The sequence below is a fragment of the Tenrec ecaudatus genome, chromosome 15 (assembly GCF_050624435.1).
Source record: "Tenrec ecaudatus isolate mTenEca1 chromosome 15, mTenEca1.hap1, whole genome shotgun sequence".
In the NCBI taxonomy this organism is placed as follows: domain Eukaryota; kingdom Metazoa; phylum Chordata; class Mammalia; order Afrosoricida; family Tenrecidae; genus Tenrec; species Tenrec ecaudatus.
This window is the reverse complement of record NC_134544.1, coordinates 13,434,449-13,460,764: the sequence shown is the minus strand read 5'-3', so window position 1 is coordinate 13,460,764 and position 26,316 is coordinate 13,434,449. Positions and strand designations below refer to the sequence as shown.

Here is a 26,316-nt window from a genome sequence, read left to right as displayed (position 1 = left end):
TCCCCTGGATTTCCCATTCCAGACAGGGCCCGCCCACTTCCCCATCTAGCATGGCAGCTGACTTGGGGGATTTTATCTCTCCTTCAGCTCTCTGTACTTCAGCTTCTGACTCCAGCCTTTCCTGCCTGGATCCCGCAGCTACATTAAGACTTTGGGGTATGTAATGGGTTGGGGACTTGCTTCCCTAGTGGGATCCGATTTTCCTCTGTGATTGGGACAAAGGCTGGGGGAGGGAGGTGCCTGGTCACCCTCAGAGGGCACCCCATTTTCCTAGGTCATACCCCACCCCTCCAGGTCCATGTCTAGGCCAGGGTCCCTGAAGGAGGCACAGGGACATTGACAGGGGATCAGGGTGGGCTTGCAGGGGATGAGCCCTCCTGAAGCGCAGCCTGGGAACTGATCCTTGTGTTTGTGTGAATGACACAGAGACTGAAAGGGGTTAGACTTATCTGGAGAACAGTTGGGGAGGGATGGCTAAGATTACAGGGAGCTGAAGACCTGAGGGAGAATGACAATAGGGAAAATCAGAGTTCTACAGAAAAGGAAAAAAACATGTGTTCCCAGTTCATTACTTGCTTGGCTTTGGCAATAGAATTTAATTCAATCCAACCCTTGGGATGGGCCCAGAGAAGCCCAGGTGGCTCGCACTAGCCAGGCAGAGGGTAGAACAGGGCCAGCAGTGCAGGCGCACCAGGGTGGTGTGCACTTGGCCTTTGGAACTGTGAAAAGAATGCCAGAGAGAGAGGGCAGAGTGCCTCGGGAATGGTGGGTTCTGGGAGTCTCTGGTGTTTGATACTATCTCTTATGGAATTGTTCAACTAGGTGCCTGTTTTGTAATTCCATAAAGGAGACACTACTAAAAATACCAAAAATATTATAGCATAATGAGGCTCCCAAAATGGAAAGATAAATAATTTTTCAAGAACTCTGAAACAAACAAACAAGAGTTGGATGCACAGTGAGGTTACATAGGGCTTAATAGGCAGTTATATGGTAATGGGCAGGTGGAAGTTCAAGGCTCACTGAGCACATAACAAGACTTCCTTTTGTAGAAGTAATGCTTGTGGAAACATGGGAGAAATTAGAGGAATACAAATCAGAGCAAGTAACTTTGCCCAGAAACACTTAGTGACCTTTATTGCCTTCTAGTCTATTAATTATGCATCCCTTTATCATTATTCCCAATTTACATAATTAAGTGAGCAGTCTATTTCAGTTTTATCTTCCTTCTTGTAACTCAGTATAAATGGTGCTTTAGGATTTCTTATCATTAAGTGTGCTCTTGTTCCACCATTGACGTGACAGCATCTGCTAGTATGGACTTCATCGATGGCTTTGACACACGTGGGGAGCTCCAGAAAGAACCGTGAACATGTTTATTGGGTTTAAGGATTGCATGCATCTGTGTATGTGGTTTGATTTAGCATCTTTGTATTAAGATTTTATGTTAACCATTCCTTCAGTGTGTATTATTCAGAAGATGTTATCCTTTCTTCAATCCTATGCAAATATCTAAACATCTTTTTTATTTTGTAATTTTTGTAATCATACTGCATTATTTTTGTATTCACAATAATAGACAAAAGTTTCATTATATTTTTGGAAAAATGGAATTAAAAGATGGTAGACTTTTTTCTCTTAAACTTTTGAAGGCATTAAAAAATATATACAAGAAAAACAATCACTTACTCTATGTGCATTTCCCCTTTGTTCTTTGTTTACGTGAAACATTAACATGGGTCAAATAAAAGGATCACCCAATGAGGTATTTCATTGTAACCTAACTGCAATGCTCGCTGAGTAAAGAGCAAGCCTCATGCAGAACCCCCGACCACAGAGCAGGGATCTGAAACGGCCTCGCTACCACAGAGAGTGCACTGGAGAGTGGATCAAGGCAGTGCAGTTAGGCTGAAATGAAAAACGTGTCATTTGATCGCTCATTTGATTCATTAAAAATCTGCTCTAGTTTTATCTCATTCCTACTTTCTTTTGAAGTTTTACTCTGCTTTTATGTGTTAGTGTTGTTGGCTTTTTTGTTTAGGGTTTTTTGTGTGCATGTTTTTGTTTATGAAAGCCAGCATAAGTAAATTTATAAGGGTAGTAATGGAAAAATGGTATTGGGACTATGTCAGGAGAAATTGGGGAGACAATAACAATGTAGAAAAAGTAGAAGAAAGAAGAAAAGTTTCCGGAACCGATTCTAGCAATGATTGTACAATTCTTTCACATAAGATTGAACTATTGAAGTATAAGGAGCCCGAGTGAAGCAGCAGTGAGGTACAAGTTTGATGGGGATCCAAAAGACCAGCTGCTCAACAACACCAGTCACCCCTGAGGGTGACATCCTGGGCTTATATTTCTGCAACAGTTGTATTTTTGAAAACTCAGAGAAGATCTATCCTGTCTGATGGGGACGCTATGCTTCAGTGTTGACTCAGTGGCAATGAGGTATATAATTTTATACTGAATTGTATGATATGTGAATTATATTTCAATACAACTATTCACTAAAATGAAAACACGACAGTGATGTAAAAAGGAGGAATATTCCGGTTCGTGATCTGCCCTCAAGATGTAAGTTATGGGAATAGTTTCCTTCCTCATTCGCTCCTGTGCACACGCAACTATAGCAAGTTATTGCACACACATTTTTCCTTTTCCAAAAAACGGGGTACTTTTTGGAAAAAAACACAATCTAATATTTGGACTTACTGTTAGTACCACACACACACACACACACACACACACACAAATATGAGGGTCCAAGAAAAAAACATTCAGGAATGTTTGGAGTGTACACACTTGCTCACTGGAGACCCTAGAGGGCCAACCGGATAAAGCTCTTAGAGCTAACCCAAAGGTTGGAGATTCAAGTCCACCCACCACTGAAAGTCCTACTATGGGCCTCGGTCTGCTGTGACCCACAGATGTTACCAAGGGTCAGGATCAAGCGACAGAAACGGGGGGATTTGTTCTTTGACTAAAGTGGGGTTAAAGGGGTGGAGGAGGCCAATAGATAACAAGGATCCTGAAGATGCAGCCAGCCTGGCAGCCTGTCCTTATGTCACATGGTTTTTAATGTCTTCATTTCAGACTCACCATCATGGAGACCCTGTCAGAAGCCAATGGAACCTTTGCCTTAAACCTTTTGAAAAAGCTGTGTGAAAACCACTCAAAGAACATCTTCTTTTCGCCCTTCAGCATCTCCTCGGCCCTGAGCATGGTCTTCCTGGGGGCAAAGGGGAACACTGCTGCCCAGATGTCCCAGGTACTGAAAGCCATTTCAAGGCAACAGTAAACACTCTGCATTTGAGGATCGACCGGGTCTTTCCAGATTTAATACCAAAGACGTTTTTCTTAGCAGAGAACAATGCTTGTTTGGCAGGGAACAGTGTGTGTGTGTGTGTGTGTGTGTGTGTGTGTGTGTGTGTGAAAACTTGTAACCACTGCAGCCCCCCCATGGGGATCTCAGGGAGTTTTTATGAAGGTTCTATTGATCTGTTGGAGAGAGTGTGGGCACTTTAAACAAAAGATTGATAGCCACTATTTTGGAATAGTTGGTGAGCTTTTGAATAGACCCTAAAGACTTATGCCAAGGTTATATCATGTGATATGGTGAGACTAGGGCATTAAAAGGAAATCTGCCCTGCTCTATGCACCACCACAAAGGTATGCCACACACAGTGATGAGACTGGGTTGAGAAGAGCGCTAGCATAGACAGACAGCATGCAACAGTGGCAGGTGTGTGGGAGACATGGAAGAGTCTGCACACCACTGTAGTTCTGAAACTCAGCCAGGTGTGTGTTGACTTCTGATTTGAGAACCTGGAACATTACTGGTGCTGCCTTAACTTGTCCTTCCTGTGAATCATTCTGATTTCTTATCTTCCTTGGTGTTTGGTCCCATTACCTGTGTCAGGGACAGAGCTCTGCTTTTGTTTCTTTCATTTTCCATAGAAGTGACTCATGTTTATCACTGAGCCTATTTCCTGCCCACAGAAATTGGGGGCTTAGAGATCTCTCCCACACGGAACTGTCTCTCACTTTCAATCCAAGTTAGGGCAGCTCCTTCCATACCTTAGTGGGTTTTCTGTCAGCTAAAAATCCACTTCATTAGATAGAAGGTCCAGCCACCAGTCTGTCTAGGATAGGACTTTGTGTATTTTGAGTAGAGAATCAGGGGAATATGGAACGCTGACACAATGGCCTGTCTCTGAGGTACTGCCTCCATCCTTGTGTGACTTTGTAGTAAAACAAGTTTTATGGTAACGACCTTGGTGGCTTCTGGACTCTGGTGTCAATACCTTGGATTTTATCATTGTCCTGAGAATATTCCTTAAACATTTAGAATGGTTGAGCAGCTGCAGAGGTGGGGAGAGCAACCCGGTTTTCTTCCCAACATGCTCATCTTGAGTTGGAAACCATTCTTTAAGATTTATCTTGACAACTGGTTATCCCTGTCAATCTCATCTTCGATCTCCCATACTTTCTCTTGAGGCTGCTGTGCTGCTAGGTGCCATGACACTGGTTCAGATTCACTTCCAAGCCCATCCAATGGAACAAGCTGTCTTCCAGGTTTGGTGTCGCTCTCACAGGAGCTATTCTGATTCAGCACGCCTCTGCTAACTTGCGGATCATATGTTCAAACCTGCTCACAATTCCACGTTGTGATCTGCTTTCATGCAAATTGCCTCCTGAGAAAGCCCTGGAGGTCATTCTACTCCATCCAGTACCATAGCTATGAGTCAACATTGACTTGATAGTGATACAGTTATACTGGTTTTTCATCCCTGATTTTGAAAAAAAAAAAAAGTCATGTGACAATCTTTCTGGAAATCTTATCCTGACTTATCAGTCTACGGAGAGGATTGTGCACCTTCTCTGCTCCTTTCAGGGATAGGCTCTTTAGTTCCTGTGTCAATGCTTGTGTGTGCCCATTATCCAGATCCTAGTGAGTCTTCCCTGTAGGCCTAGCCTGTCAGCAGTTGCCACGCAGATTTTACCTTCCAGTCTCTGTCGTCACTTTCTTCTTCAGTCAATGCCACATGTTTTGTGTTTGCTATGTTAGAACTTCACTTCTATGTAGTATTGTTTAAGTATTGCTAAGTATTATCTCTTGATGCAATAAAATCATTACAAGACTCGGTGTCCTCCATGGATAATGACAGATTATTTTTAGAATCTGTCCGTGGATTCTGCTCTTTGTGTGGCCAGCCAGGTCCAGTCATGTGGCTCATTCACAGGGGAATTGGACAGGACCATTTCAAAAGTAGGGCTTTGTAGCTCACTTTGGGTTGCGACTTGATTGTCTATGTGGTGTCACTCCTCTGGAGCCTTTACGTGGCCTCTTCAGGAGGAAAACTTGATCTTCCACACCTCATTATGGCCTGACTACAAGGGTGTGAGAGTAGAATCCAGCAGACCGTTGAAGGACGAGGCCTGTCATAGCCTCCCCTCTGCTGCATTTTCAGTTAAAAGCAGGTCTGAGAGCTGGACTAGATCCAACAGTTGGATACAGAGACTCCACCGTGTGATGGCAGCACTCAATCCCTGAGCACAGCCATGTTTGCAGACAAAATACCCCAACTGGTGAAAACAAATATCCTAGGCATTCAGTCAAGGATTGGGAAGGCTATTTTTATTGCAACCAATACATAGAATATTCTGCTTTCTTCTTTTTATGAGTCTGGGGGAACCTTAGATGAGGTACAAGCAGAGGGCTGTCATCATCAAGCTCGAGAATGGGTCTGGAGACTTGGAAGTTTTGAGTGTAGGGTGGGACCGTTTCTTGAACCCGGGGACACTGAAGATGTGTACTGTTATCCTGTTTTCATTGCAGGCACTTTCACTGGATAAAGTCGGAGGTGGAGGTGCAGATGCGCACCAAGGCTTCCAGTGGCTGCTCTCTGAGGTCAACAAACCGGACACTCAGTACTTGCTGAGAACTGCCAACAGGCTCTTTGGAGAAAAGACTTATGACTTCCTCTCAGTAAGTCTTGCCTATGGATTTTCACTAAGGGACTGGAAGCAGCATAGCAGAAGGAAGGAGGGTCAATGTGGTAGAGACCAAGAGGAGAGTAGGCTGTGACTTCAGGTCTCCAGCCACAGAACACACCCAGCTCTTCCAACTGCTGAGGTGCTTTGCCATCTGGGAAATGGGCCTCCTAATGAACATCATGCTGCATGTGTGAAGCTGAAATGAACCAATAGTCACACAGGAAATACAATGGAGCTGAGCCCATGGTGAGCTGAATTGTCTAAAATGAAGAAATAAGCATGTGGCATATTTCTAATCCCTTGTAGGAACATGGAGAAGTTTATGAAATTATGCAACTTTTTACATGTTTAAATGTTTTGATTGTAACTTCAGAGCCCAAATCTCATTTCAGTTTTTTTTTTTAACCAATGATTACACCAGCTCATTTTGTGTGAGACTGTTTGTTTTTCATTTTTAAAAAGATACTGCAGTGATCTCTGTGTGTTTGCATTTGGTATAAATGTCCTAAAACAGACATAGCAAGAGTCTGCACCATCATCTTTTCCACCCCTGCCAACTGCCCTCTCCTACCTTTATGAGAGCAGGTATTTCTTAGAGACACAGAGAAATATTTATCCCTTACTGTTTTGTCACATTAGATCATATTGCACATTGTTTTATTAAGACATATGGTATTACACTATGATTTTAAATTGTCTTGGGGGGAGCGGGTGGGATTGTGTCAGATTCGAAATTAATACTTTAAACAATCGGTATGAAGTGAACATGGTTGAGTATAAGATGAAGCACAATTATGATTTGCATATTATATGGGGATTTTGACTACTCATTTTACATTTTTAAAGTCTGTCTTAGCTATGTGGTATGCTACTACCTGTTGATAAGTTTTCAATATAGTTTCTGCCCATTGAGCGGATTCTGATTCACAAAGACCCAATAAGACAAGGAGAATTGCCTCTGGGTTTCTGACACTAAAACTCTTTAGGGGCTAGATGTTTCATCCTTCTCCATGCAGAGTCGATGGTGATTTGAAACTGCTGTACCTGCATTTGGAAGCCCACATGCATAAGCACTATGCTACCAGGGCTGCTCAAGTCTTCCCCATTTGTCTTAAAATATAAAACTTCTGGCTGGCATAAAGGATGGGTAATGTTTTTTCAGTTTAATTTTTTTAGTGTTCAGTAGCCAATTTAAGAATAAATTTGATACCTAAAATGTAATTTAATCTTACAGCAGAAGATAAAGAGGTAAGAAATATTGGTGAATGACTTCTCACTCATTTGATGTTCTAAGAGTCCAGTAGTGATAACAGTATATGATTAACTGTCGCTTCTGTTTCTATAGGGATGGGTGTGAAATAATACTTTAAATAGAGGACCACTGTTTTCCAACTGGATTAAACATTGTAAGAAGTCTCCCAAGGGTTTGATAAGCTACCATGATGTCAGTGATCAGTGTGCTTCCAGATGGTTTTCTGAGATTGAGAGATTTGAATAAATGTAGACCAACCAGTGACAGGAAAACTGACAAGGCCTGAATGATGAAAACAGGAAGTGAAATGTTGCAGTGCCTCACTCTGGATAGTGCCTGGTACCGAGTGCAAAGATGCCACCTCAAATCCCAATGATACTTCTCTGGGTCCTCATAGTAACCCTGTGAGGTCTCTCCACTGCTACAGCCTCGTTTTACCAGAGAAACTGCATGCGAGCAATGTTTATAGCTTCTCACCGGGATTAAGTTGCAGAACTTCTTTCTATAATATTGAAGAAGTCATAAGCTTCTTCATCAGTGAACCAAAGGAGAACGATATCACTATTATTGTTGCTAGGTGCCCACCTACTCACAGTAGTCCCATGCAAGAGAGATTCATGCAAAGACAAACATCTGTAAAATAAAATAAAATAACATCGTAAGCACAGAAATTAAACATTAATCATACCCTGTGGAAAAGAGAGGATGGGAACCCACTCAAAGTTCATTTTCAACAAACTAGTTTGTTCAACATACTGGCATGATATATGCCCCTTCTAGAGGATGTATCATGATGTGAGGATGTATCATGATGTTCTAGTGATGCCATTATCATTCTAAGGAACATGGTATGAACTATTTGAGGGCTAATGAATCTACAGACATGCAGAATGAAAGCTATGATCATGTGTGGCTCTTTAAATGTCAGTGTAATTAATTCACATGTAATAAAGTGAAATATTCTCACGCTTACTTTCACTAGCCATATTTCATGTCGCAAAAGCTGCAGGAAACATGGAACTGGACAGTCCATTGTCGCAGAACATTCTGGGGCTTAGTCTTGGTCTAGAATTATATACTTCCTCATGCATGCTAGGGAGGAACAGGCCCTGGTTTACTGGTTGCCCTTGATAAATGAGAGAGCTGGGGCCCTCTCTTAGGGACTTCCTTCAATGAACACAGAGGCTTTTAAAAGGAGCAGAAGAGCCCATGTGTACAGCATTTCAGTGTCTGTGTCCTGATCTCCTTGATGCACAGCTCAAAGCACTCATCAGTTCACCAACAACACTGCATATCCACAGCACCGCTTCTGTCAGCTGGGTCCAAACATCACAATGGTTATGATGATGGGGCAATACTGGCCTAGGATTGGTTCTGTTGCACAAAGTATCGGTATGTAGTGGAATGGATACCAAGACACCTAGCCCCTCCACCAACAACCACAAATTTCACTTAGGGGTTTAAGCGAAGATTAAACAGAGCTGAAATTAAGAAATGTGGATGTCAAGTTAATGCCTCACATCTATTTGGAAATTACATATGTAAATCATATCATATCGATGTTCTGATGCATCAGAGTGAAGAAATCATCTAATTGTTGATTATATCTGTCACTGTGCACTGACGTCATTCTGTCCATCCCAGTCTTTTAAAGATTCCTGCCGCACCTTCTACCAGGCAGACCTGGAAGAGCTGGACTTTGCTGATGCTGCAGAGAAGTCCAGAAAACACATCAACTCCTGGGTAGCCGAGAAGACCGAAGGTGATACAGACGTTCCTTCTATTGCAATAGATTCTAAGCAGCCTCATTGCCAGTTCCTTCACCAACTCCCAATGTACACAGGGCTACGTACCTTGCTTCAATCACTTTGAACATTAAAAATATTTGGAACATATGCCCGACATGTGGCATATTCTCCAGCATTGTCACTGCACTCATATCTATTACATCGATGACTCAATATCCATTGGACCTCTTCTAGGACATTACATGCTCTGTGATGTCTCTGTTGGTCTCTAATCTTTCTGTCTCACAGCTAGAAGAATGAAAATGACTGACTGAAGGGTTGGGCTTGTGGAGATCCTGGGCTTCTCGAGGCAAAACTCCAAACGTGTCTGCATTCTTCTTTCCATGGCCCCTTCCTTCCTTCCATCAGTCAGTCTGTGTCTGTTCTTCTTTAGGCCACACGTACTGCAGTATGACTGAAAGGCACCTCATCACATCTGCAAAGTCCCTACTTACAAGCAGACCATACTCGGGGGTATTGGACTCCAGGGCTGAGGGCTTGAGCATGTCTTAGTGAAGGACACAAGTAAAGCCACAACAACTCCTAAAGGTCCTGCATATCACTCCTGTGTGTGAATCAGAAAGCTACCTGTGCTCATGTTCTTTACTTCTTCACAGGTAAAATTCCCGAGTCGCTCTCCTCGGATTCAGTGGATTCCTGCACAAAGCTGATTCTCGTCAATGCCATCTACTTCAAAGGGAAGTGGGACAAGGCATTTTCCAAAGCGCGCACCCAGAAAAGTACCTTTAAAATCAACCAGGTGAATGTTTGTTCACAGCACAAGGGATTTGAGGGAGACATTTCTGTGTTCCTCTTGGGTTTAAGGCATGTAAGTAGGTTCACTTCCAGGGATTCAGATTCCTTTGGCCCTTGGTCCTCGCGGTGTGGAGCAGCAGTCAGGAGCACTTCTCTCATCTTTCTTCCCCACTGTTGATCGGTCTCTGGAAAGGTGGCTGCATTCTCCTAAGCCCTGCTCTGACTCCCTAAATCTTCTTTCATCGCTCCTGGGTGTTCTATCATTCCACAGCTCGGTCGTATTAGCTCTCATCTTACCGTCTTCCCACCTTTGCACTCCTGCTTAGATACTGATCCCATAACACATGGTCATCTTAAGGCTCTTTCCACCTCTTTGGTCCATTAGAATTCAGTTCCTTTTAAAAATATTTTATTAGGGGCTCATACAATTCTTATCACAATCCCTACATACATCAATCATGTAAAGCACATCTGTACATTCATGGCCCTCATCATTTTCAAAATATTTGCTCTCCACTTAAGCCCTTGGCATCAGTTCCTCCTTTTCCCCCCCTCCCTCCCCATTCCCCCCTCCTTATAAATTATTATTTTGTCATATCTTGCCCTGTCCGACGTCTCCCTTCACCCACTTTTCTGTTGTCTGTCCCCCAGGGAGGAGGTCACCTGTAGATCCTTGTAATTGGTTCCCTCTTTCCAACCCACTCCCCCTCCACCCTCCCGCTATTGCCACCCTCACCACTGGTGCTGAAGGGATCATCTGCTCTGGATTCCCTGTTTCCAGTTCCTATCTGTACAAGTGTATATCTTCTGGTCTATCCAGATTTGTAAGGTAGAATTGAGATCATGAATTCAAGGGTGGCGGGGAGGAAGCATTTAGGAAGTAGAGGAAAATTGTATGTTTCATTGTTGCTACATTGCACCTTGACTGGCTCGTTTCTTCCCCACAACCCTCGTAAAGGTATGCCCAATTGCCTACAGATGGGCTTTGGGTCTTAACTCCACATGCCCCCTCATTCACAATATTATTTTTTTTCCTCTCATGCCTGATACCTGATCCTTTTGTCACCTCGTGATCACACAGGCTGGTATGCTGCTTCCATGTGGGCATTGTTGCCTCTCAGCTAGAAGACTGCTTGTTTACCTTAAAGCCTTTAAGACCCTAGATACTATATCTTTTGATAGCTGGGCACCATCAGCTTTCTTCACTACATTTGCTTATGCACCCTTTTGTTCAGCGATCATATCAAGGAGGTGAACACATAATAGTATGATTTTTTGTTCTTTGATGCCTTATAACTGATCCTTTCACCCCTCTTGATCATGCAGGTTGGTGTGCTTCTTCCATGTGGGCTTTGTTGCTTCTGAACTAGATTGCCGCTTGTTTACCTTTAAGACCCCAGATGCTATATCTTTTGATAGCCAGGCACCATCAACTTTCTTCACCACATTTTCTTATGCACCCATTTGTCTTCAGTGATCATTTCAGAAAGGTGGGCATCATGGAATGCAAGTTTAATAGAACAAAGTATGCTTGCATTGAGGGAGTGCTTAAGTGGAGGCCCAATGTCCATTTGCTACCTTAATACTAAACCTATACATATGTGCACATAGATCCATTTCCACATCCTCATATATAAATATATTTACATGCCTTTATTTAGATCTCTATATATGCCCCTTTCCTTCTAGCTCTTTCCTCTATTTCCTTTTACTTTCCTCTTGTCCCACTATCATGTTCAGCCTTCATTAGGGTTTCAATAATTCCTCTTGGTTACATTACCCATGATCATGCCATACCAGAACTCCTACGGCCTCCTCACCACCGATTTGGATCGCTTATTGTTCCTGTAACCCTGGGTTTGTTCACACCACTTCATGTCCACTCACCTCTCCCTCTCCCATGTCCCCCTGGAACTGTTGGTCCTGTTGTTTTCTCCTCCAGATAGTTCTTCCAGCCTTTTTTATTAATCCTATATGGGGAGATAATAACATGCGCAAAAAAGAAAGACAGAGCAAAACCAAGCAACAAAAGAACACAAAACAACACCACCAAAACTAACAAGCCAATGACAAAACAAAACACACAACAAGGAAGAAAAGTTTGTAGTCAATTCAAGGACTGTTTGTTGGCATTTAGGAGTGTTTCCCTATCAAGTCTGATGGGGCACCAAGCCCTGGCCTCAAAGTCTATTTTTGGTATTACCTGGGAACTTTGTTGCTCTGTTCCCCTTGCTGTTCTGTTCCATGCCCTTAGGGTTTTGTGTCGGTGTGGTGGGATCAGATCAAGTGCAATTCCCACACTGTGTCTCCAGTGCTGTCCCCTGTAGGACTATGGGTCAGTGAGTGGCATCATGTCTCATAGTGGGGCCAGCCATGTGGTCCTCTCTGCGGACTGGCTGCTCTGAGCAGGAATCTCTTTGTAAAGGCTTGGTGGGCCAGGATATGTTCCACTCTCTCTTCCTCCCCCTTCATTTGCTCCCATGTCCCTCTCCTTGAGCTGTAGCTTCAGTGCTGTGCTCTGAAATGAATTCTTCTGGGGGGAGGGGCAGGTGTTCACATAGTTGGCATTGGGGCAGGACCCTCAGACCTCTCCACTGGTTCCCTACTCCATGCCAGCATGTTGCATTCACATCTTGAAGCACTGGGTTGAAGTCTGGTCCCTCTTTCTCTGTGGAGATATAACAGTACCCTTCCCTTGGGTGGGTTAGTGCTCTGTGGCCCTGCTACCCAGTTCTTTTCTCCCCCCCCCCCCCCGCCCCACTCCTTTTTAGTTGGCTAAGATATGTATCCCTGGATTTGGTCTGGCTCCTGCCATACTACCTGGTCCTCACTCCAGGAATGTTTGTATTCAGTAGCTTTTCCCCTATGCCCCTTTTGAATTCTTCTTAAAAGCTTACCTCACTGAATTCATATTGTACTTGTTCTTTTGTGCTTGGCTTATTAGCCTAGCATGATTTTCTCAGGTTCTTCATATGTTCATCACTGCTTTTTAGCAATGCATGGTAAGTACTCCATTGTACATATGTACAACAGTATTTTAATCCACTCATCAGATGAAGGAAATTTGTGTTGTTTCCAACTCCTTGAAATAGTGAACTGGGTCGTATGGTATCTGAATCTCTATCTGTTTTAGATATCACCAGATCGATTTAAATAGTGGCTATACATGCCTACAGGTCCACCAACAGTGGATGAGAGTTCCTGTCTTCCCACAAGCCCTCCAATACTTGTTCTGTTCCTATTTTTTGAATTGGGATGTCTTTGAGGGTGTCAGGTGGTACCTCTGGTTGTTTTAATTTGCACTTCTCTTATGACTAAAGATCGGGAACATTTACTCATGTTTATTAGCCGCTTGGATTTCTGTCCCTGTGAGACTTTTGTTCAGGTCCTTTGCCCACCTCCTAAGTGGGCGATTCATTTTTCTTCTTTTTGAAAGCTAGCAGAGTATTGCAGATTTTTGTAATAAGGCCTTTGTCTGACGTGTCATTGCTAAAGATGTTTTCCCAGTCTGTGGACTCTCTTATTACTCTCTTGGCGGATTCTTCCGATGTACACAGTGTTTTATCTTCAGTGTATCCCTTTTGTCAGTTTGTGCTCCTCTGTGTTTGTGTCCTTCCCTACTTCTTGATAATCTATGTATTCCCTGTGCCAAAGTTCTCAAGTTGGTCCCTATTCCCTCATTGATGGCCCTAATAGTTTGGGGTTTAACTTCAAGGTCTGTGATCCACCTTGAGTTTATTCTTGTGCATGGAGTGAGATCAGGGTCTTGCCTCATTTTTCTGCAGGTAGATATCAATTTTTCCCAGCACCACTTGTTAAAGAGGGCATCTGCTTCCCATTGGATTTCTTTTGGTTGCTTATCAAAGATCACTTGTCTCTATGCTGATGATTTTATTTCTGGGTTTTCACTTATTTTCCATTGGTATGAGTATCTGTCATTGTACCAATACCATGTGGTTTTGAAAACTGTGGCTGTCTAGTATGTCAAGCAAGCCCTCCCACTGTCTCCATCTACTTCAGGAGTTCTCTGTTAATTCTTGGCTTCTTCTCTCTACATATGAAGTTGGCAATCAGTTTTTTTCATTTCTTTGAAGAAAGATGAGGGTAATTGTATTGGGATTGCATTAAACTTATATAGTGCCTTTGGTAGAACTGACATCTTGTCTATATTGAGTCTTCCAATCCATGAGCATGGGATAGCCTTCCATTTGTTGAGGTCGCTCTTGGTTTCTTGTAATACTGTTCTGTAGTTTTCCCCGTATAGATCTTTTGTTGATTTAGTCAGGTATATCCCTGGATATTTCCATTTGTGCTCAGGTATTGTGAAAGGTACCACCTTTTTAATCTCCTCTTCTTTGGTCTTATCCAATGTGTATAGCAGTCCAATGAACTTCTGTTTGTTGATCTTGTATCCTGCCACTCTGCCAAACTCCTCTATTGCTTCCAGTACTCCCCTTATGGAGCTTTGGGGATTTTCCATATATGAAATCATATCATCTGCAAATAACGATAGTTTCACGTCTTCCTTCCCTAGATGAATACCTTTGTTGTCTTTTCTTTGCCTGTTAGCTAAAACCTCCAGCACGATATTAAATAACAGTGGGGACAAGGGGCTCCCTAGTCTGGTCCCCTTTTTCAGTTGGATTATGTTAGCCTTTTCTCCACTGACTACCATGTTGACTGTGGGTTTTTCTTATATTGCTTGTATTGTCTTGAGGAATTTTCCTTCCATTCCTATCTTCTCAAGTGTCTTAAACAGTATTCGTGTTCGATGTTGTCGAACGCTTTTTCGGTATCTATCGATATTATCACTGTTTTTCATGTCAATGTGCCAAACAATACTAATGGTCTTTCATATGTTGAACCATCCCTGCATCCCTGATATGAATCACACTTTGTCATGATGAATTATTTGTTTTATATACTTTTGTATTCTATTAGCAAATATTTTGTTAAGGATTTTTGCATTGATGTTCCTTAGGGATATTGGTCTGTAGTTTGTGATTTTTGTGGGATCCTTGCCCAGTTTTTGTATCAGAGTTATACTAGCTTCATAGGTGTTCAGGAGTTTGCCATCTTTTTCTATGTTCTGGAAGTGTTTGTGTAGGATGGGTGTTGGTTCTTCCCTAAATGCTTGGTAGAATTCTCCTGGGAAGCCATCTGGTCCAGGGGATTTTTTTTGGTAATCCCTTGATAACCTTGTCTGTTTCTTCTCTTGCTATGGGTCTGTTGAGATACTTGATGTCTTTTCAGGATAGTCTAGGGAGGGATTGTTTTTCCAAGAATTTGTCCATGTCTTCCCAGTTGTTGAAATCATTGGAGCACAATCCTTTGTAGTACTGTGTAATTATCCTTTTGATTCCATTAGGGTCTGTTGTAATCTCCCCTCATCCATCCCTCATACTTGCTATTGAAATTTGTTCCCACCTTTCGTTGGTTAGGTTTGCCAGCAGTCTGTTGATTCTGTTTATCCTTTGAAAGAACCAACTTTGAGCAGCATTAATTTTTTCCATAGTTTTCTTATTTTCCCTCTCCTGAATCTCTGCCTTGATTTTTAATATTTCTTTTCCTTTGCTTTTAGTGGAATTTTCCTGCTGACTTGAGTATTCAGTTTCTGCAAGCTCTTATCTTTCCTCTAATTCCATCTGGGACTGTATCTGTCCTCTCAAACAATTATCTTCACTGTGTTTGCATGACCCTTCCTCTCAGTCAGAGTCCTGTGCCTGTCCCCAGGGTAGCAGGGCTGTGAGCAAGGGCCAGTCTGTGCTTCCCCCCTGGTGAACAACCCTGGAAGGGAGAGACTGCTCTCTCACTAGTACCTGCACCTCATTGTTGCCCAATGAATAAGCAGCAAGCCAGTGATCTTCCTTTACTCTCTGAGAAACACAATATGTACACACATATTTGTTTGAAAATAGGCGAATATGGTGATAGTTCTCTAAAGGGTGATGAAAAACTTTGACACAGTGAAGCATGGAAGTTTGGTAGCATTGTGAATACACCCCTATTTGTTGTCTAAAAGGTGCATGGAAACACTAATACAATGGCAAGTATGTTGTTACCTATGCATTTTTCATAATTGAAATCAATAAAAAGGAGATGTGCACAAGGACAGGTCTATTGGATTGACGCAGAATTTAGTTGTATCCAGTTTCAAAGATACTGTTCTCCGCTGGTCTTTCCCAGTTCTCACTAATCTATGTGACCCTTTTTGATTTGCTTGCATTGCGTATACAGAGTTCTGCACCTGTGTGAAGTAGAACTCATAAATTCTGTGGGTTGTTGCTCACCTTGACACTGAACCTTTGTTTTTTCCAGAGGGATAGATTCATTCTAGCATTTGGACAATTGTGAGACCGGTGAAAGACCAGACATGGTTTCCTTCTGTCTACAGAGAGTTGCTATGAGTGTGAACTGACTCCATGTCACCAACTATCACCAACAACATTGTGCACTCCAAGTTTTATTCTGAAATGAATGCCTTGCCTTCCCTTGGGAAATGCTGGAGAACTTCCTTAAAATTCTCTAACCAGATGTACATTCAAATTGCCTTCAGCAGCAAGCACAGAAATGGCAGCTTGTGTTAGTCCGGGTAGTCTAGAGAAACAAATTCATAGATTAAATGTGTATAAGAATGAGCTTTGTACACAAGAGCAGTTGAATATTGAGAAAACATCCTGTCCCAATCCAGCTCAAGTCCATAAATCCAATATTAGCCCATATTTCCAATACCAATCTATAAAGTCCTTTTCAGACTAATAAAACACTTGCAATGATGCCAAATGCAGCAAACTCACGGGCCACTAGGTAGAAGTCTTTTTGAATATTCAGTGCTGATAGATGGATGGCCATGTAGCTTCTCAGATCCAGAGATCTGACGCCATCAGCCTTTCCCCTAGTGTCTTCTCCACAGGGATGTCTTGTCCGGACTGAGCATGTGTCCCACCTCCAGTGAGCTGTTTATCTCCTTTACGTCTCAAAAATGAGGACACCAAGCTGTTACCTGATTGAGAAGTTAGATTGCTCCCCTCCACTCAGAATCTTCAAATGGATACCAAATCATGTAACTACCACACAGTTCATGCTCCTGCAACCTGATAGGAGTTTGTCTCTCTTACTGTGAGGTGACCACACAGCAGACTGATGTGAACCTGGGTGTCTCTCTCAGGGAATCAGACTGGTTCTCCTCCTGTGCTGTCACACTGACAGCATGGTGTCCTTCCTGCTGCGGACAAGGTGGTGGAGACACCAGATCTACATGCAGCTGGAGGGAAAGCAAGTATAAAGGGAAAGACAAACTCGTCCTTCTGAGATTCACAGTGGGAACCTTTGCTGCTGTGTCGCATCCCTCAGTGTTGTGCCTTGGCCTGGAGCTACAAGGAGAGGAGAATTCTCTCTTGCCTCTTAGAGTCTATAGTAGTGAGAGACAAGCTACAAAGATGTCCTCATGAGTGTTTATGGTACCACTTACCAGGTATAGTTGCCTCAAAAAGTATAGAATTTTGGGTTGATAGGAATTTTCATGTGAATGCCCTTCTTTATAAAGAAAATGAAACATAACCCCACCAATGATTTTGAGTGGGTCATTCAGTTAATATAAATGATATATTTGAGCAAAGATATGTTCAATGAGTACTTATTGTCTTTGACCTCTTGGCTACCAAAGGCAACAAATCAAATAGTTGCAACATAAACGGAATGGCATTGAGACATGAGGAAGATGGCAGGTACGTAGAACACAAACAGGAAGGAGTCAGTGACGCCTGTTGCGTGGGAGATGTGTGACCCATATCCAATGCTAAAGTCCTATGGACAGTGAAATATGTGAGCCAGGAGCGCATACAGGAGCAACGTTGTGATAATCAAGCAATTAAATTCCTTGTGTCAATGCTCATGTTTCACCATCTTCTTTTTGTTTTCTTCTTTGTAGATGGAGGAGAAACCCATCCAGATGATGTTCCAGAAATCTATGGTGAATTTGTCTTATGTTCAAGAAATATTCACTCAGATTCTTGTGCTTCCCTATGTTGGAAGGGAGCTGAATATGATCATCATGCTTCCGGATGAAAACGTTGATTTAAAAACGGTAAGGAGAGGGACCGTGTGAGCAATGGTGATGCACTCCTCTCCCAACCTAATTGAAGAAAACAAACAAACAAAAATGGTTTGGCTTTTAGGCTTAATGTCTGGGTATAGACCCAGAGTTTTAAGATTAGCAAGTAGGGACTCCAGAGGCAAGTCAGGTCAGTCTGGATTGACTACTCCAGAGGGGGAAGGGAAGTGAAATTGGAGCTCTGAGAAGAAAGAAGGCTCAAGGAGTGTCTCCTCCTTTCTTGTTTTTGGGGGTGAGGGGTGGGCAAATCAATTGTTTTTGTGGGCAAACAATAGCAAAACAAAAAACCAAAAACTCCATTATATAGAGTGCCTATACCAGATTTTGTTTTGTAATCGTCAAGTAATGGTAGTAAGTTGAGTCAAATCAATTTTTACTGTCTTCTCTTGCACACCCATTTTCCAGGCCTCGGGGAGGGCACCTTTGGCTGGTGGCTACCATCCTGCGTACTGCTCCTGCATAGCATTAATATCACAACATGATGTTCTATTCAATATTGCACCTTTTGATGTATCTAATCCCCAAATCTCTTCTAGGTGGAAAAGGAACTTACTTATGAGAGATTCCTGGAATGGACCAGGGCTGGTACAATGCGTACAAGAGAAGTGAATGTTTTCCTTCCTAGATTTAAATTGGAAGAAAGTTATGACCTGGAGAACTCCCTTCCCACCTTGGGCATGGTTGATGCCTTTGACGAGGCCAGGGCAGACTTTTCTGGAATGTCCCCCAGGAGGGACTTGTTTGTGTCCAAGGTGGCACACAAGGCTTTTGTGGAGGTCAACGAGGAGGGCACCGAGGCAGCGGCCGCCACTGCTCTTACGTTTCAACGTCACTGTGGAAGAATCACCCCGAGGTTCTGTGCTGACCACCCCTTCCTTTTCTTCATCCAGCACACCAAGACCAACTGCATCCTCTTCTGTGGACGGTTCTCCTCTCCCTAGGAATCATCGTCAAGGGAGAGAAGTCACTCCTGTCTTTCCTCTGTAGACTTACGTCTCCTTTATCCATGACATTACACGGAACCCAGAATCCAAAGTGACTGTGGTGCAGATAGAACCATTCAGAAATAAAAGTCTCCATTTTAAATCTCCTGTTTAGCACTGTGTGTGTTTATAGGCTAATATTTCCTCAAATCTGTAATCCTAATTTTATCTTCGTTAGAAATTCTTGTCTCAGGGAACAGGGTTGACTAACTGTCTAGAATTCAGGAAGAAAGTACACAGGTGCAAGGCCACCTTCCAGGTGCATGCCTTCTGGTGACTATGTTCTCTTCTGCATCTGTGGTGGTCCATGTGGTAGGCTCTACGGCTCTAAGGAAGATTTTTTTAATGAATAAAAAAAGAGTTTTTTATGATAATTATTTCCATAGCATACAATTACAAAAGCAACTCTATGTTTAATGCCATATTCATGATTTGTGAACTCATCCCCATAGTGAAATTTGGAGCATTTCATTATGTTCAGAAGAAGTCCTCTATTCTCACTCTCACATCCTGTATTCCCATGGCTCTCCCTCATTCAGATAGCAACCACTAACCCACTGTATCTATTGATTCCCTATAGTCAGGCTTTCCTATGAATGGAAACCTATAGAATGCGTTCTTTGGAGATTGTTTTTTATCCATCAGTACAATATCTTCAATGCTTCTCAATGTGGTGACATGTACTACCTTATCATACCCTTTCATGGTAAAGCCCGTACCAAAACAAACAAAACAACTCCATTACATAGTATGGCTATACCATATTTTGTTTTAAAATTGTCTAACAATGAATTCAATTTAAATCAAATGAACAGTTAAAATTTTCGCTCACACACCCACTTTCCAGAGGAGGCAGCTTTACCAGGTGACTATCATGTTGTGCAGGCTTCCTATAGAGCAACAGTTCACAACCTGTGGGCCATGAACTGTTTGGGGGTCAAAGGACCCATTCACAGGGTTGCCTGTTTCATAAAAGTTGCAAAATTACAGTTTTGAAGTAGCAACTAAAATAATTGTATGGTTGGGGGTCACCACAACATGAGGGGCTGTATGAGAAAGGGTTGTGGCATTAGGGAAGTTGAGATACACGGAGGTAGAGCAGTAACATCACAGCATGATACTCTATTCAATAGCACACTTCTATATATTAAAATCCCCAACTCGTTTCTTCTACGTGGAAAAAGAAATTATATATGAACGATTCGTTGACTGGACTAGGTTTTACACAATGCATGAACGAGAACTAGAATTTTTCTTCCTAGATTTAAACTGGAGGAAAGTTATGACCAAGAGAACTCCCTTCCCACGTTGGGCATGGTCGATGCCTTTGACGAGGCCAGGGCAGACTTTTCTGGAATGTCCCCCAGGAGGGACTTGTTTGTGTCCAAGGTGGCACACAAGGCTTTTGTGGAGGTCAGCGAGGAGGGCACGGAGACAGAAGCCGCCGCCGCGGTCATGGTTCCACTGGGCTTTTTAAGAATTACTCCGAGGTTCTGTGCCGACCACCCCTTCCTTTTCTTCATCCAGCACATCAAGTCCAACTGCATTCTCTTCTGTGGATGGTTCTCCTCTCTGTAGGAGCCACCATCACTAGATTTAGAGGATCCTTCTCCTTTCCCCTGTAAACCTATTTTCCACTATTTCCTAGAACTCAAATGACCTCAATAGTTCAAAGAGGACATGTCAGGCATTAAAGTCTCACTTATGAATCTCATATTTAGAGCTCCTTGTGTGTATTTTCATGGCAATGGTGTCTTCAGCTCTTTTCTGACATTTTCTGATGCCCTGTGGTCACTTTGGAAGGGGCAGCACAGAGTCATTATTGCCCTTCGACTTACAGTCTTGAGTCCTGGGAATTCCTCAAGCAGCGATGGGATTTCAGCTGTGACAAGCCTGTCCCATGTCTATATTTATGCAGAGACCTCTTCCCTATCCCAGTGGGACACTGTGCTTCTCTTCTGCAGGCTCACAGATATTAATATGTCTTTCCTCCACACTCCATGGTAATATGATTATGTTCTATTGTTAACCTGAGGGTACAGAGTGAATGAAGAGTTAGGTGGAGTTGTGCTTAGCTCTGTTGTAGAACATTGTGAAGCACTTGGGAAACTTCCAACAGGGTGAGAGAGGAGGCACCTCAGAATTAGATCTCAGTCTTGTTCCTCAGTGTGTGTCTGCTTTTATTGGGTCTGGCATGCAAAGAGATTTGTGATTAACCTACATGTGAAAATACACACATATTCCAGTTTTCCTCAAATGTTAACCTTAATACCAAGTGAAGTAACACTACTTCCAAGTGAAGTAGCTTCAGACATGATGAGTAAATGCCTAATGACTCATATTTCAGACATTAATAGATGACAATGACAGTGATGGCTGCTTTACCTTCTTGTGTGTCTTGCTGAAACTTGGGTTGCCATGTTCAGTGACTCAGGAACAAGTTGGCAAATCGGTTTGAAGGGAACCAGCCATGATGCCTTCGCGGGGCTGCCTGAAACACTTCTCCCACTGACCTTCTTCAAGCCTATAGCAGCCCGGGCCTGGAGTTCAGCTGATGGGGCCCCAGTTGTCATTCTGTAGCTGCCATACGTACTTTCAGAACTGAGCTGTGTGGGCAGAGTGGACCTTTGAAATGTGAAGAACCACAGGATTAGTCAGTGCGGGGATGAGGGAGAGAGAAGGCCGAATGGGAATCTGATTGAGTTATCCTTATCATTCCCCTCTGCTTTCCACTCATGGACTTTGTTTTAAAATTGGGTCAGAGGAGAAGGGAAGAGGGCTGAAAGTGAGAAGGGTCACCTGTGTAATAAGTGTATTATAGTCAAGAGAGAGAGAACTCGATGTCTACTCCCCAGGGATCCTGGCCACCTCAGTCAACCCTACACATTATGCACTGTATGGACAACAGATGAACAGGATTTACCTGGAATCCAGACTTATTATCTGAGTGTCAAGGTGTTTGCTTCATGCATACAAAGAAATACAGGCTACCTCGGTAGGAAATTTGAGATATCAATGCCATTGGTCCTATTTTCTCTAAATCCACAAACAATAAATCTTAAATAAGCAAAAAAATCTCAATACACAGAAGGTGAGGTACATGCTATGTAGTTTGGTCCATAATCTGACAGCTCGAGCCTCATAGAGTCCCAAAGCTTTAGCTGTTAGTCCTCGTGCGATATCCCTTTCCCTCACCTTCTTCTCCAGCCCTCCGGACCAATCCTCTATGAGTCAGCCGACCAAGGCGCAACCTGCTTCTCCCTTTCCCGGTCCTTGTCTTTGCCCTGTGAAGACGGAGTCAAAGGTCCCTAAAACAGGAAAAGCGCCATCCTCTTGGCAAAGCAGACGAGGAGGACAAGGAAAATAAGACCCTCGGCGAGAAGGATGGGCACAGGGCTGCATCAATGGCCTCACGCATGACAGTGAGGGTTGGCGTCGGCCCTCTAGTGCAAGTAACATGGGTACAAGTTGGAGCTGATCATTGGTGCCAAAAAACAACACGTGGAAACAAATTACATTTTGTGTCTCTTTTTTTTTGCCGATAAAAAGATATCATCCGGGAATGGGCTGTGGCGTTGGAACCTGAGTTCCCACCCCTTTCCTTGTAGACCTCAAGGAAAACTAAGTCCCAGAATGAGTCCCAGATTCCATGGAATGAACCGTGCTCTCTTCCCACCTTGGCCCTCCCATGGCTCAGAGAAAGACAGACCCACCCATTAGGTGATAAGCATCGGACAGGTTCAGTGGGTGACTCTTGGAAGAAGAAAGTGACTACCGGGGAAAACGCAAAGCTCTGAGGATGGCTGTAATGGGAGGATTATATCCTAAATTCAAAGATACATTACAGATATTCTTTGACTAAATCTCAGGAAAAATACAGGGCTTTCAGTTCCATGAAACAGTTACAGCCTTGGAAAGACACAGGAAATCGCTGAGCATCAGCATGCACGTGAGGGCAGTGAGTGTGGTTGGGATTGTGCTATCAAATCTTAGGACAAAGCCAAAGCCAAGGATCCTCCAGGTCCAGGAGATCACCAGCAATGAAGAAATCATGGAGCTCAAAGCTCTCACAGCCGCATGGTTACTTGAACCAGACATGTGAACAAAAGGAACTGACACAAATCTTGATGGAGGACAGATCAATTCATCACAGTGGGTCAGGAACCTTGATTGGGATAAGGTCACTATTGGTAATTGGAAGCATTTGCATGGTTGATTCTAAGGCCCTCTCAGTGCCCTGCTCCAGGGCGAACATACCAGCAGGCAGCCCAGTGCCCTCTCACGGTTTCCATCAAGCGCAAACACAGGCACATTTCTAGTGACAAGACTCCCCCTTTTGAGCTGGCGAGGGAAGTCACAGCTAGCGGCACACTTTGCCTGAGCTGAGGGCAAGGCTTTGTGCTCTCACTGCTGGTCAGAAAGAATGCAATGGAGGCTCAATCCATGTGGGGTCTCAAACAGGGCCCCCACTATCAACCATAGACCTCTGCTCACCTAGTGCTCAGAGTGTAAGCTCTAGCACGTGGCCAATGGGAACCTCTGTGTCTGCAGCCCTTTGATCTGAGAAGTGTCCCAGGACTCCTCACTTAGGAAGTACTGGTCCCTCGGCAAACCAGTGCTTAAAGGAGAGAAAGATGTTGTCTTGTTTCCCCTGTCACCACATCCAACTGTCACTTCAGGCTTGATCATTGCCCACAACCAGGGTTTCGTGAGGGATACGAGGCTGGAGCACCCCTTAGAGTTCACTGTAAAGACTAGGTTATTTTAAGGGTTAATTCTGTTCTTCATGATCATCTGCTGCCCTGAGTGCAACTAGTCTTTGCAGACTCACGATGATCCCAGTACAATATGCAGTACGGCTACTTATTGTATTCAAGGTTGTGTCTTTTCAGAACCCAATCACTAGGCCTTTTGTTAGCACTGTAGTCGTTCACCATCTGGATCCCCACGCACTTCTGTGAACCTCTTAGGATAATGTATGCTTAAAGATGACATTCAGATATTCAACCCGCTTATGCTAGAAAAGTGTTTCTAGAAGGATGCTGACCTGTTAGCTATCATTATTTGGAAACAGTTCTAAAACCTAAGTCTGAGTAGAGTTGTGCTATTATCTCTCTCACAGTCTCCGGGAGTCTGTCAATGAATATAGAGCATGTTTCTCTGAAGAAAACCAGAGCTCTGGGGAGCCATCCAGTGGTGTCAAGTGGAAAATGCTCCTGGCATCAATGCACTTCACCTTTTGGAATTATTATTTTAGAAAGCACATTAGGCATGTTTGGTTTGGTAGGAAGCCATAACACTACTGGAGGAAAATACTGGTCAGCCCTAAGGTCTGGGGAAGCCTTTCTAACTATGAGTCTAAGCCCACATGCAATAAAGGAAAATAACATTAAATTTGAGGGCACAAAAGTAAGTATACCAATCAATCACAAGGGTCAGCCTATATGCCCAGGTGGACGAAAAAGAGAAGTGGGGGGGGGGCGTGGGCGATTGAGGACAATGTAAGATATGAAAACAATAATCTATAACTTATCTAGAGTTTGTGAGGCAGGGCTCACTGGGGAGGGAGGGAGAAGAAATGGGGAGCTGATATCAGGGCCTCAATTGGGAAGAGAATGCTTTGAAACTGATGATGGTGGCATATATACAAATGTGCTTCACCCACTGGAGGAATGCACAGATTGTGATAAGAGATGTATAAGTTTACAATAAAAGTATTTTAAAACATGAAAATAAATTACAACCTCAACATAAGCAATGTTAGAAAAAACATCTGACTCACAGTCAATGCCTGGTCATGCTGAGGCCCTGCTCTGTCCCTCCCTGTGCCCACAGGGACAGCACAGGCTCTGCTCCCCTACCCTCCATCTCCCTGGATGGGCCTTCTCCCTGCATGGCTCCTCTTATACCCCTCCCCTAGTTTTGAAGCTGTTCTGTCCTTTCTCCCCCTCAAGCACTCCTGCCTCCTGCCTGTAGCTGCCAAGACTGTGGGGTACCTGTGGCTCTGTTGCCAATTAAGTGCTGGGAGGAGGGAGGTATCCACGCAAGTCTCCCCTGCCCCCACCACCCACCTTCCCCACAATGAGGTTTTCCAATGACTTCAACCTCCAATTGCTCCTACTTCCTGGTGTTCAAGTTTGCTTCACAGGCCCCAACAACATCAACCATTAGTTAAGAGAAGGTCTCAAGTAAAGAGGGAAATAAAACAACTTTTTCCATTTTTATTATCTAAGTATTTCTTTATTTTAGTTCTTTCATGTGTTGTTTAATTTCCTTAAACAGAGCTATGCACATATTTTGATCAATTGTACATGTAATGCTTTGATTCACACCATCTGTTGTTTTCTTGGAAAAAGAGAAGTCTTTAAAAAGTTACTTATTGGCTAGGGTGGGGGTGGGTGTGGAGGGGAGAAAGGGGGAACTCATCACAAGGTTGGATTTATAGCCCACCCCCCCCCCGAGTGGGACAAATCACAGAAATGTGGGTGAAGGGAGACAACGGAGACAACATGTAAGAGAGGAAATAACAACAATAATGTATAATTGACCAAGGATTCACGATGATGGGAGGGTGGCAGAGGGAGAGGAAAAAAGAGGAGCTGATACCAAGGGCTCAGATGGTGTGTGGGAAGCCAGTCCCCCACCAGTAATCATGGATTCAGTAGGCATTATCGTATCGTTAAAATATACAAAGATTAATAGTAAAGTCATAGAGAGATAGGAGAGAGAGTAACTTGAAATAGATAAACTTCAAATCGATCGGGAATTTTTTAGGAAAAAAAAAAGAAAAGGAGTCATGCTCAAACTGGAGGAATGCACCACAGCAGTGACTGCTTAGTTCAGAGAGTTTCTCTAACGGAGACCCAACATGCACAACCAGTAACGGGAACTGCTGTCAAATCTGAGTTCCTAAGAAAAGCTCTGGTCAACCTTGCCTCCAGGAACCTCTAAAAGCCTGTCTGCACCCCTCCCAGCCCCTCCCTTCATTCCTCTAGACTTCCCATTCCAGACAGGCCCTGCCTACTTCCCCATCTAGCCTGGTAGTTAACTTGGGGGATTTTATCTCTCCTTCAGCTCTCTGTATTTCAGCTTTTGACTCCAGCCTTCCTGCCTGGATCCCGCAGCTACATTTTAAGACTTTGGGGTATGTAATGTGTTGGGGACTTGCTTCCCTAGTGGGATCTGATTTTCCTCTGTGATTGGGACAAAGGCTGGGGGAGGGAGGTGCCTTGTCACCCTCAGAGGGCACCCATTTTCCCAGGTCATACCCCACCCCTCCAGGTCCATGTCTAGACCAGGGTCCCTGAAAGAGGCCACAGGGACATTGAGGGGAGACCAGGGTGGGCTTGCATGGGATGGGCCCTCCTGAAGCGCAGCCTAGGAACTGATCCTTGTGTTTGTGTGAATGACACAGAGATTGAAAATGTT

At 43.4% G+C, this 26,316-nt stretch overlaps 1 protein-coding gene across 2 annotated transcripts; it reads left to right on the top strand.

The window, feature by feature from the left end:
* The first annotated feature begins 3,100 nt into the window (after positions 1–3,100).
* Positions 3,101–18,846, top strand: LOC142427401 (serpin B6-like). Of its 2 annotated transcripts, none has more exons than XM_075532667.1 (6): positions 3,101–3,268; positions 5,840–5,989; positions 8,894–9,011; positions 9,654–9,796; positions 17,723–17,878; positions 18,442–18,846. In XM_075532667.1, exons 1-6 carry the CDS (start codon positions 3,104–3,106, stop codon positions 18,844–18,846), a joined length of 1,137 nt encoding a protein of 378 aa, XP_075388782.1. In that variant the 5' UTR covers positions 3,101–3,103. The 2 variants fall into 2 exon arrangements, with proteins under 2 accessions (XP_075388782.1, XP_075388781.1); XM_075532666.1 differs by having other exon boundaries at positions 3,104–3,268; positions 9,654–9,802; positions 17,732–17,878.
* The last annotated feature ends 7,470 nt before the right edge of the window (positions 18,847–26,316 follow it).